The following is a 12,396-nucleotide window of genomic DNA, read 5'->3' as shown; positions in this document are numbered from 1 at the left end:
TTCTTTTTCTTCTTAAGGTGCCCATCCCTGTATCCACTGAACAATGGCAGGAAGTGGTAGACAATAACATCTGATTATCCACTTTGAAGCAACGAGGTGTTTTAGATATATTAATATCTTCCCCAGATCCAGTTGTTGCTAGCTTTGATTTCATAATTACCCTCAGATACTAAATGGTGCTGATGCTTTATTTTAGCCGTAGTGTGATTAGGGCACTATATCTGCATGACAAAACATATTTTTGACTGGTTGAATGATGAAGAGGGCACAATGTGTGACTGGTTACTGCAGCCTTGAAACAATTAGGATGCTTGATAGCGTTAGATGGAGGATAACTGAGTCCCAAAGCTCATTATTGATGGATCGGAGCGTCTTAGAGCTGCTGATCTGCATTCTCAGCACCGCTCATTCCACACTGGTGCAACTAATCAACATTTCTACATTTCAAATTCAGATTCTTGTTTGGATGATGGCTGGTTCTCCAAGGCATTTTATTGATGCCAGTGCTTGTCCCGATTATATTTATTTATTCATTAGTCAGTCCTTTTCTCTCTTTTTCTCTGTGTGTCTGCATCTTCAATCTTGGAACTTTTTGAGAACTGTGAAAGTTTTGTAAACTGACGAGTCATTTGTGTTGGTCTCAACTTGCTAAGAATCCGATAAATATCCGTAAAAAGTTTGTAAAATATATAAATAAGTAAAGTAAAATACAATGTTGGCTGGTGCAATACTATTTCTTTTAAGAAATAGGCTTCTGCCAAACCATTCAGTGTTTTACTTTGTGATCCAAAGTTTCAGTCTTTTTTTTTCTGGCTACTTGTTAATGTTTTAGTTGGTCACGAAATATTGACTTCATCTCTCTCTTCTCCCCCTGGTGCCAGGCTTCAGAGGAGGCCTCTCTGCTGATGTCCAGCCCCAGGATGCTGCTCCCTGCATCGGGCACGCTGCCACCAGGTGCCCCCCTGTCTGTCCACCACCAGATCCAGCTGCTCCAACAGCAGCTCCAGCAGCAACAGCAGCAGACACAAGTGGCTGTGGCACAGGTGCGTCTCTCTCTCACACATATGCAGCAAAAAAGGGTTTGAGGCACGGTTTGTAAAAATTAAAAGCACACTTAATTCAGATTGGCCAGTTAGTGAATTTATTCCCCAAAATGTGATTGCTGGCATGTGGCCACAGTCCAAGCACGGTAATCAACCTTGAAACAAGCAGTAATGAAAATACCTCACTACTCACAGGCAACACACACGGTCACTGACAGTGTCTCATGGATTCCCCCTTAAAGGTCCCATGACATGGTGCTCTTTGGATGCTTTTATATAGGCCTTAGTGGTCCCCTAATACTGTATCTGAAGTCTCTTTTATATAGGCCTTAGTGGTCCCCTAATACTGTATCTGAAGTCTCTTTTATATAGGCCTTAGTGGTCCCCTAATACTGTATCTGAAGTCTCTTTTATATAGGCCTTAGTGGTCCCCTAATACTGTATCTGAAGTCTCTTTTATATAGGCCTTAGTGGTCCCCTAATACTACATCTGAAGTCTCTTTCCCGAAATTCAGCCTTGGTGAAGAATTACAGCCACTAGAGCCAGTCCCACAATGAGCTTTCCTTAATATGTGCCATTTCTGTGTCTGTAGCTATTGAGGAGGAGAGAGAGGGGGGGGCAAGGTGGAGAGTGGGGCTGTGGCCTTGACCAACTGCCACTTTGCTCGTCATAATGTTTCTCTCTCTCTCTCATGGCCAGGCCAAATTCTCTGGGCGGGCAAAGCAGAGAAAGGGGAGGTAACCTTGCTTCTTATGACGTTATAAGGAGAAGATTCCAGATCGGGCCATCTGAGCTTTCATTTTTTCAAAGGCAGAGCAGGATACCCAGGGCTCGGTTTACACCTATCACCATTTCTAGCCACTGGGGGACCAAAGGCAGGCTGGGGGAACGCATATTAATGTTAAAAAACCTCATAAAGTGAAATTTTCATGCCATGGGACCTTTAAATGTCTTCATGCTTCTAAAGTACCAAATAGCAGCTAAAATATTCTGTTGAATTTTTTAGAACGGTTGCGGTCTCTGGGGGTGTTGATGGTCATGTTTTAGATAAGGTACGAGAGGATAAGCCTTTATTGTCTCCTTTAGGAGAACTTTGTCTTGGGCATTCAAGAGAACACAGGTGACAGCACACAGACTATATACACACCACATATCCATACATGTACTAATAAACTACAGTTAACATTCAGTAACACACACAGATCCATATACAGAACAGACACACCAAGAATATTGCATGATAGCGTAATGTACACCAATATACTGCCCATTCCTCTCAATAAAAAGCCTTAACATTAATACTGCACAGATGCCCTACATGTTTTTACTCCTGTAAACACTTATTTTCCACACTCCCACTGTAGCTATGAATTTGCAATACAAGAGATTTATTTCACACTTTGCAAATACCCTATTGTCAGCACATGGTGTTAACCTTGAGTATATTGTATATACTTATATGTTTCCATGGGAACTGTTGCGCTTTTGCTGCCGTTCTTCTTTATCTCTGCAATTGCACAGTTTAATTTGAAGTCACTAGAACAATGACGGCAGCATTACTCCTTAAAAAGAACAAAAAAACTACCAAAAAAATAATAAAAAAATAGTTTTGTATCAAATAAGAAAATTAGCCATTGCTGACTGCACTGTATGCGGCAAAAGAAACACGTGATCAATGAGAAACCTAGTGAAGGAGGTTAGCACTATTAGCAATTGCAATCCAATTTGGGTTTCTGAAGAAAAGTTCCAAGTGCACACAGGATCAGACATCAATCACCCAGCTTGAGTGGCTGCAGTGGGAGAAGTGACTAGTGACAGCAATGGCTTCGGGTTTATGAGCTGGATCAGCACACACACACACACACACGCACACACACACACATACACACGCAGTTTATCATCCTGCTTGAAAAAAGCGTGACTTGAACACAAACACCCTCTTTCTCATGCATTGCCCACACACACACACACACACACACACACACACACACACACACACACACACACACACACATTCCTGACCCAGAAGTGTCTCAGACTGTTAGGTACTAATGTCTCATGGCTTCCAGAGACAGATACAGTGGGTCCTGATTGAACCGCCTGTTCACACTGAACTTAGCTGCTCCCTTGTCATGACCTGAACAACGTTAGACAGACCGCTGCTACAACTAACACCTCACACATTCGGACTGAGCGTGCCCAGACGTAAATGCTATTAATTATACCTTGATGAGGCCAGAGTTCACTGCCTGTCTAGCAGAGACACTGGGGTGGAATTTTCTAAATGAGTCACAACTGCTTCAGCACATGAAAGGAATTATTTTACCTCAGCTCATACTCAAATGAGTCTGAACTACCCTGAGGTGCTTCCACCTGACCTCGGCTCTTTTGCCAAAGATTTCTCAGCGGCCCTGTCTTGTCTGAGCTGCTCTAACTGTGAACTTACACACAGCATCGAAATGAGTGTCCACTGACTCTATCATAGGCAAACTACCTCTCCCAGGTGGAAGCTAAACTTGCCACAGGCTCCTTCTAACCAGCCGTATTGACGTAGGAGAGCTTACTCGACTGCTGAATGTCAAACAGTAGATGGTAACAAGATGATTAGCTCTGCCCAGATAAGGCACATTGTGGGTGAAGACATAGAGGAAGAGAGTGGTTACTTGGCTGACACACTAGTAAAAGTTGTGAGTGTGAGTGTGTGTACGTCTGTATATCTTTGTGTGTTTTTGTTTTTTACAGTTAGAAACTCAACTTAACTAACAAGAAGGCTTTCCCTTGTGTCTTTGCCTCAGGATTACACCATAAAATAAAATGGCATCTTCACTTTTCTTGCTTTCGAGTTGTGAAACTATTTGTTGGAAACTTTCCGCAGGATCCCAAAGCATCCAATTTAGTTATGTTAAAGGCATGTATTGCTCTTGTTTATGATTTGGTTATCAGCAGGCTCCCACTGGTTTTACAGAGCTGTCAGGTTTGAGTGCAGCTCTGCAGTAACAAAAACCAGTGATAAATAAAGACGTACTGCCAGGAAAAAAATAGTTTTTTTTAAGTAATGTACATTCATAAATATAGTAACATCTATAATATAGATACTATATATAATATAGAACACCATTCTTCAAAATCCTTATTTTAAATTGGCAATAATGCATGATTTTCATAGTGTTCATCATACCATTCAGCACCCGTTTCTCCACTTATTTACTCAGTTTTATTCTTTTGATCTGAAACAATTAATCCATCAGTCGATTGAGTGGAACAATTATCTTAATTGATCAATAATTTCTCAAACAAAAATAACAAACATTCATTGATTCCAGCTTCCCCAATGTGAGCCTGCTTTTCACTATTTTATATTAGTATAAATTGAATTTTCTCTTGCTTTGTGATGACATGACTTTCCCTGTGCTCTGAGGTTTTGTAGACCAAACTAATAATAGATTAATCATTAAGAAATTCAGCAGATTAATCGAAAATGATAATAATCTTTAGTTGCAGCACTATTTTCCTTTCATTCACCGGTCTGTACTTTGAAAATCTTTGTTTGATAATCTCAGCAGCTATATTTCAAAGTAATGTTGCAATATGGGTATTATCTTTACTGTTGCCCTCTATGATGATGAAAGTGACTTTTTGGCCCAGCCAGGGAAAACATTCGTGACGTTGAACCCTCGCTGCTGAGGTCACAGTAAATGGAGGTAAATTAGCGAGCTGGCAACTCTAATCACTGCTCACTCAGAGATGAGTGGAAGTAGAGCTGTTTAATGAAGTCAGGGGAGTGAGGGACCACATCAACGATCTGTTTCGGGAAGTTCGCTGTGCTCTGTCACTGCTTAATGAAATTTGGCCCCTCTCTTTTTCCAGCTTGCTTACTGATCTTTCCTTCAGTACTTCCTTACTCCATTTCCTGTCCTCTCTCCAATGTTTTTTTTCTTTTCTTCTGCCATCTACACCTTACTTACACTGTTTCGCTTCATCAGTCTGTCCTTAGTCTCGCATTGCCAGACCTTCCTCCACAGCGCTGCGGAGGAGGGTCTTGCTTCTCCACACAGCATTCCGGGATGGGAGAAAAATGTGCTGTGGTTTATTGGAATTTCTTTAAACCAGTCACAATCATCCTGGGCGGCGCTAAGCGCTGGACACAATGACGGTGCCTCTGCAAAATAGTCTCGGGAAGGAACTTGTTTTGGTGGAATGTGTACGTTAAAAAGTAGTTTTAAGTGGCCAGGTTGGATCAGTGGGTAGAGCAGGCGCACATATATTTTGAGGTTTATGCCTCAACGCATTGGTCCAGGGTTTGAATCCAACCTGTGACGATTTCCTGCATGTCCCCCTCTCTCTCCCCCCTTTCTCACCTAGCTGTCCTATCAAATACAAAAAAGCTAGCTGTCTGGATTTACCCTGCAGAGATCTGAGGAGCAGTTAACCATAGTCCTCAGAAATCCACCAGAGTTTAGAACACCAACACAAAGAAAGCAGAAGGTGAGGGACATCCGGGTGGAATTTCCGGCGGTACCTGAACAATCCTGGAAGTCTGTCCTTAATTTCTTCTTTCTTCGTGCAAACACATCTTCCTTCCATCTTCATGTTTGTCTCGGTCTGTTTTTCTTTCTTCCTTTCTCCTACGCTGTTGCTTGGACTTTTCTGGTTCTCTCTCACTTGATCGAGCACTCTCTCGCAATCTTACACACATGAGTGCGAGTGCATTTCTAATGGTTTCCTAATCATTGCACCAGCAAAATGATCATTTCCCCTTTCGGTTTTTGAGATGGAATTAGACCAAACAAGAGTTGGAGGGGTTTCAAACATTTCAAAATTAAATGGGACCTGGCGTGGGCAGTGAATGCGATAATGGTAATCCTGTGTGAAGAGTACATCTTCAGCAACCAACCCTGTTGAGTCACAATGCACAACAAATAGTCCTAATCCCTTTACGCTGCCAATGGGAGAGTCACTGTTTTTCCAATCTTCCCTGAAAGGGTATTGGTATCATTCAAACAGCCTTGTCATTCAGTCTCCTTATGTATTGCCAAGTGCTCTTTGCTACAGTGGCTTTGAAGAGCACTTTCCAGAGATAACGGAGCAGAATGTTTCTGCATGGCACTTATTCTAAACCCTAACACTGTTGTATTTTCGGAAGAGAGGAAGGCAACTGTAAGAACTCCATGAAATATATTTTGTATGTTAAAATCAGTTTAATAGAGATGTGTTTTCTATTGTAAAAAACTGACAAGATGGGAGGAAACTTGTAAGAAAAAATATCACCCTGTCGAGTTGGGAAGATGAAAATTGTCCTCAGGCGCTGTTATGTTCTGGGGAACAGTTTTGAACAAAGAAAGCAATAAAAGGGAGAGAGATGCTGGTGCCTAAATAGAGCTTTAAGGAGTCATTTCAGTCGCTTGAAGCTCCTTCAATTTCACGACACTCAGATAAGATGGCAGAAAACAATGGGTAGCAGCAGGTTTGCTACCAGGGGACCACCACAGTGAAGCACAAGCGGAGCACCTTTTTAATTGGCTCTTTGTCTGGCTTCTACTTCCAGTGTGAGGTTTTAGACCGTCTCTCTTAAAGTTTTAAAAGGACTATCGACATTGTTGTTTCTTTAGTGGATTGTCATGCTGTATGACAGTCTGGTTGTGTGTGTTCATTTTTCCTTTTTGTGCATTTATACTGTAATCTTTGGATGAGGAATGAAAGTCTTGATACCAGTCTGATGCAGCACAGATGTACACCTCCATAGAAAATGAGTTGGATAATGTGGAAAATGGCGTTATAGCCGCATCAAAGGGCTACATTTCCACGTACAATTGATCTACCACATTAGAGATGTGGGAGAATCATAGACTATAAAAATAAGTGGACAAAGCTTCCAGGTCTGAAAAGTAAAGCCAATGCGGATGTGCCTTAAACCTGCATTCTATCTAATCTAACTGGCTCCAATAATAAGTCTGTTTGTATAGAAGTCTATGAGAAAATTAGCTTCTATTACTTCTATTAATTATTACTTCTCACTTGATGTATTACTACTTTCAAGTTTTCTTCAATGTAGCATGATGTTCATTATGTAAATTATGGTCCCCTTTTTTTTAAAGGTAGACGATACAGCAGGGGGGTGGTTTAGGATTATTATTAATTAGTGATTATCATCTTAGCAATTTTTTTTCCCGTTTTTTTATTTATTTATTTTATCAGTAGGACCAGCCTCTTGTTTCCACAAAGAAATGTATGTGGGCATTTGCAGAATGAAACCAAATGTAACCTTGTGTGGCTGCATCACAACGAGACGTGCTAGTTTTGATCAGATATCCTGACGATAAAGCCAAGCCCTGACTTTTAAAAGTTCCCAGCTTATTTTGCTTATCTTGCTTTGTTTACTACTGTTTCTGCATTGGGTTGTTCAGTGTCTTTTTAACGGCCAGCGCAGCTCAGTGAGAGACATTTAACGTGGACGGCATCAGGACAAATGTGACATTTGGCTCCCAAGGCCTCAGTATAAACCATGCAGGAGTGGCTGATGGGCTATTAGAGGTGTCAGCAGGGCAGCATATGTCAAAGTCAAGCTGCACTCTTCCATAGCTCAAGATGGGGTCCTGTCAGCTGTAAATTACACCAGCAAAGTCATCATCAGGGTGTCAGTCCTTACAAATGAGTTTTGCAGAGGCAGCCTGGCCCCAACACAATCTGGAATAACCTCCATTTGTTGCTAAGTGCAAGGATAATGGAAGTAAACGACCGTCTTCCTCGACACTCGTTTTTCTGTCGGGCGAGCAGATGTGAGTCGGAGGAGGCCTTGGGACGGAGGATGTGTGAATTTTGACTCCATCTTGTGTTTCTCCGCCTCACTGGCTCTTTATGAGTGTGGAGAGGAACTGATTTGAGTTCATCTTATGTGAGACGTGAGAGAAAATAGACCTAGAAGAAGTATAAGAAAAGAGTAGATTGTGAATCAATAGTTTGTTTTAAAAACAGAACAAAATCAGAAATCAAAAGAAGAGGTTATTCTCTGTAAAAATGGCCTTTTCTTCATATTCACTTCAATACTACAATACTACTGATATTGATGGATATTTAAAATTCAGGTCGGAAACATTCAGATATATTTTGATTTGGAGAGTAATCTCAATCCACTGTAGTCAAGTCAAGGGCGTAACTTTGGGTTCAACATTGTGGGGGGCAACACTTTATGGTGCAAATGTCTTTACTTATGTAAAGTAAATAAAAATAGGTTTATTTTTATTTATTTTTTATTTTTTTTTGGGGGGGGGGGGTGTTGCATTGGCCAGTTTTGATTATTAACCCCCCCCATCCCCCATGTAAATTACACCTATGACTGTAGTGCTGAAACCATGAGTCAATTAATCGATTAGTCTGCTTAACATGAATAGAATTTTTGGCAAATGATACATACAGGGCAATCTCAAATATAACTAATTATGCCAATTTTAATAGGGGTATTTTTTAAGTTCCATCTATTATAAATTAGTTTAAATCCAGATGAAATGTATATGTAAGTACAAGACAAAAGGGTCAATGTGAAGACATGATTAACTTTTGTCCATTTTATTTATTTATGGTTTATTTAACAGAGACAAAAACTTTTATATACAGTATATATTCTAATCTTAGTAGAAATACTATGGAGGACATCATTATGCTACATCGTCAGGTACTCACAGCAAGTACAGCAATAAAATAAGGGGATATTAATAGAAGTATGTACTAAACTAGACAAGTGCTACATCATTAGACACTTTTTGAAACAGCAACACATTATAGTTAATGACTACAACAAAATAAAACTACACCTGGTGTTATCCTCATCTCCACGTTTTTTATTGATTTTCAGACTGCTCAGGAAATGTACTGAAGGACTTTCTGGAGCATTGCCTGCAGTCAATGCCAATTACAGTTTGTTTTGTAGTTTTTCCTTTGATGCGTGTCCCCACTGACGTCAAGAGCCTCCCTGCTACCACGGTTACCCCATCAAGCTGAAACGAGAAACCAGGGGGTCATTAGGAGTTTCGATGACTTGTACCTGCACACGAGGCCCCGTGATTCACGGCGATCTGAAAATACTCTGCCGCTCCTGTTGGCCTTTTACACCGCTAGCCTACCTAGACATTTTATGTGCACCTGTTCAGACACACTCTAGTATTGATTAAGCTATTCATATGTTCACAACAAAATGGGAAATGGTTTGCTGACAAGAAGCCATTAGAAAAAGCAGGGAACTACTTAATTTCAACATTAAAGCCCAGTTCAGACCAAAGACTGACGACAAGACGAGTTGAACCTTACAGCTTGTTGCAGCGAGCCGGTCTGTAGTGTTCTGAAACCTGCCAGTTCACACCAATGCGACAAGCCGAGACGGTGTATCATCTCCATAACAACGCCTCTTTGTACTTCCGTTCTGACTTTGAGGCTTATTTGTCGCTGGATATATCATTTGTTTCGTCTAAATATGAATGTGGATGACGTTAGTGATATTGAGATGCTTGCTACAGTTGCATTTCCAGTGATAAATCGGCGAAAACACGTTTTATTTCTTCGATTCACTGCTTCCCTCTCTTCAGTCACTCTATCTCGCTTGACCATATAACGTTACCGTGCTTTCGGGCGGTCGTTGAGGCTCCATCTAAAACTCTGCCATTTCGACCAGCTGTTTGTAACCTAAAATAAAATGGATTATGGATAATTTTATTTCTATAGTTTATAGCTGACATTACCAACTGACTTCTATTGGCTGTTGAAACAGGTGACGTCCCTTACGTTGTAAAACCAGCCTCTGCGGCTTGAACAGCTGAGTCGCAGCGAAACCATCAGCTGGCTTGAGTCGAGATGAGACGGGCCGGTTCAGTCCGCTGCAACTTTTTCCTGCGATGTTCTAAAACAGTTTCGTCTCGTCGCGAATCTTTGGTCTGAACTGGGCTTAAGGAGAACTTCTGGATTCTGCATTCTATTCAACATGCATATAGTGGCATTGGATAAAAGCATGTTTGACGCTCTTGCCTTCAGTACCTCTTAGCCTATGACACATCTGTATAAAAGTCCTGCTGGACCATCTTCAGACTCCAGGGTTAAGCTTCATCAAACTATTGAGAGCAACTCAGCGTCTCCTGTCAGAAAGTCATTAGTAAGTGGGCTCATTCAATACACTGGGCTTCTTCTGAACCATTCTTTGAATTTCTCCTTTGAAATTGTTGAAAGCAATTATGTGCTCAGGGTATGAGATTTCCGAGTGAGGTAGGAAGTGGTGCCACTAACATTTGATTTGGAGAGTACTTTAAAGTAAAAAAAAAAAGGGAGTCATTGCTGCTACAAAAGGTGTGTGTGTGTGTGTGTGTGTGTGTGTGTGCGCGCGCACTGAGTGAACGGTGTCTCTCTCACTCCCCTCGTATAATAAATAATTTAGAGTTTTATAGAAATGTCCGCCTTTCAGTCTTAAATTGAAATAGTCTCCACTTTAATCTTGCAGGCCGCAGCAGACTGTGGCATTAATGTCACAGAAGGATCACAGCAGCCACTGGAGCTCTGCTACTCCTGTAAATGTAATATATAATAACGGATATAACGCCACAGAAAAATTACAAAGATTTAATATCTATCCCTCATGTTTTTTAGTACCTTGGAGCCTGTATGATTGTGTGTAATTGCATTTTTGTAAGTGTACATGCAGAGAGATCAAATACCAGAAAGTCAAAACCAAAGATAACTTTAATTATCAGTTAGTCTGCTAATTGTTTTCTCGATTATTTGACTAATTGTTTTATTTTTAAAATATTTGAAAATTCTATTTCTAAAGCCCAAAGTAACAGTCAAAATCCAAAGAACTTTACAATGATAAAAACAAACAAACAGAGAAAAGCAGAAAAAAAAACTCACTTAAAGCGTAACTCTCGCCAAATTGCAACCTTGGGTCTTTTTGTGAATGTACCCGAGTCAAACTTTCGTTTAAAAGCATATTTAGGACGGAATCGCCACTTTTAAGATTTACCGTATTTTCGTTTTTCGGTCAAATGGCCTTTTGAATGGGAGTGCTAGGGACACTTTTATGCTAGTCTCAAAATAGCTATTTTTAAAACACTAAGAAGGCTCGACACAACATGAGACTTTGATTGAAGTATCACCAGGGGCTCTACACCTTAACGAAAGCACTGACAACATTGTTTGTGTACCCAGAGTTTACTAAAAAGAAAGGTTTTAACTCACGTTAGCAGTTGTTGTTTAGGCTATCCGCCATTTTCCCAGTCGATCTCCGAATGTGAATGAACGGATTCCATAGGAGGAAATGTCATTCTTATGAGGCTCCTTTTTCAACTACAAGGTCAATATTGTGTTTCACTAACGACAAAACAACGAATTATCCGTGCATTTATATGGAACTAAGCTTTTGGAGCTTTCCATCTTTACTCTCCTCCCTCGACTATTTTTGACTGGCTCGATAGACGGCGACCGAAAGAACAACAGCTACAGTGAGTTGCTCAAAACCTTTCTTTTTATTAAACTCTGTGTACACAAACAATGTTGTCAATGCTTGCGTTAAGGTGTAGAGACCCTGTACATACTTTGAGCAAAGTCTCATGTTGTGTCGAGCCTTCTTAGTGTTTTAAAAATAGCTATTTTGAGGCTAGCATAAAAGTGTCCCTAGAAAAATGTTAGTATACACTGAGCATCTGTTCCTATCCTCCTCCTCTCTCCTCATCTATCTGTCCCTCTTGACTCGCCTCCTCCTGTGCAGGTCCACCTGTTGAGGGACCAGCTGAGTGCGGAGGCCACGGCTCGGCTGGAGGCCCAGGCTCGCGTCCACCAGCTGCTGCTGCAGAACAAAGACCTGCTGCAGCACATCTCCCTGCTGGTTAAACAGATCCAGGAGCTGGAGATCAAGATGTCTGGACCAAACTCCAGTGAGTGGATCACACAAGAGGCTCATGCACATACATACTGTATGCTGGAGTTAATACACGCACGCTTGCTGACATGTTAAAGTGTACAGCTGCAGAGAAATGGACGTATGTATTGGGACACAAGTTTTTATATGAAGTGACAAATTAATTTTGTCGTTTGGGACCCATATCATTCTCCACTGGCAGCCAGTAGGAAATGTAACAACAGCAATACGTCATCCCTTCCATCCCCTTCAGCTATTCTGATCTGATTTTGACGCAGTAAAGAGATACTTTAGCAAGAAGATATCCAACAATAGCATTAAGCAAATGCTGATTAGTGATCAACAGCCCAGTCATCAGTCATTCTTTTCAAAGAATATTTTGGTCATTTTGGGATAGCACCGTCCTCAAAATGTGTTTTATTTAGAGAAGATTTAAGAGAAAATGTTATTCTGCCTTTGTC

At 40.8% G+C, this 12,396-nt stretch overlaps 1 protein-coding gene across 1 annotated transcript in view; it reads left to right on the top strand.

Moving 5' to 3' along the window:
* LOC144523071 (carboxyl-terminal PDZ ligand of neuronal nitric oxide synthase protein-like) overlaps positions 1 to 12,396 on the top strand; it is a 202,004-nt gene that overhangs the window by 153,776 nt on the left and 35,832 nt on the right. The window contains exons 8-9 of the mRNA XM_078258373.1: positions 882 to 1,043; positions 11,786 to 11,951. Of these exons, the coding sequence (XP_078114499.1) occupies positions 882 to 1,043; positions 11,786 to 11,951 (328 nt within the window). The remainder of the gene's footprint in view (positions 1 to 881; positions 1,044 to 11,785; positions 11,952 to 12,396) is intronic.

Source organism: Sander vitreus, chromosome 9, assembly GCF_031162955.1.
Source record: "Sander vitreus isolate 19-12246 chromosome 9, sanVit1, whole genome shotgun sequence".
NCBI classification, from domain to species: domain Eukaryota; kingdom Metazoa; phylum Chordata; class Actinopteri; order Perciformes; family Percidae; genus Sander; species Sander vitreus.
This window is presented reverse-complemented; position numbering and strand designations above follow the sequence as displayed.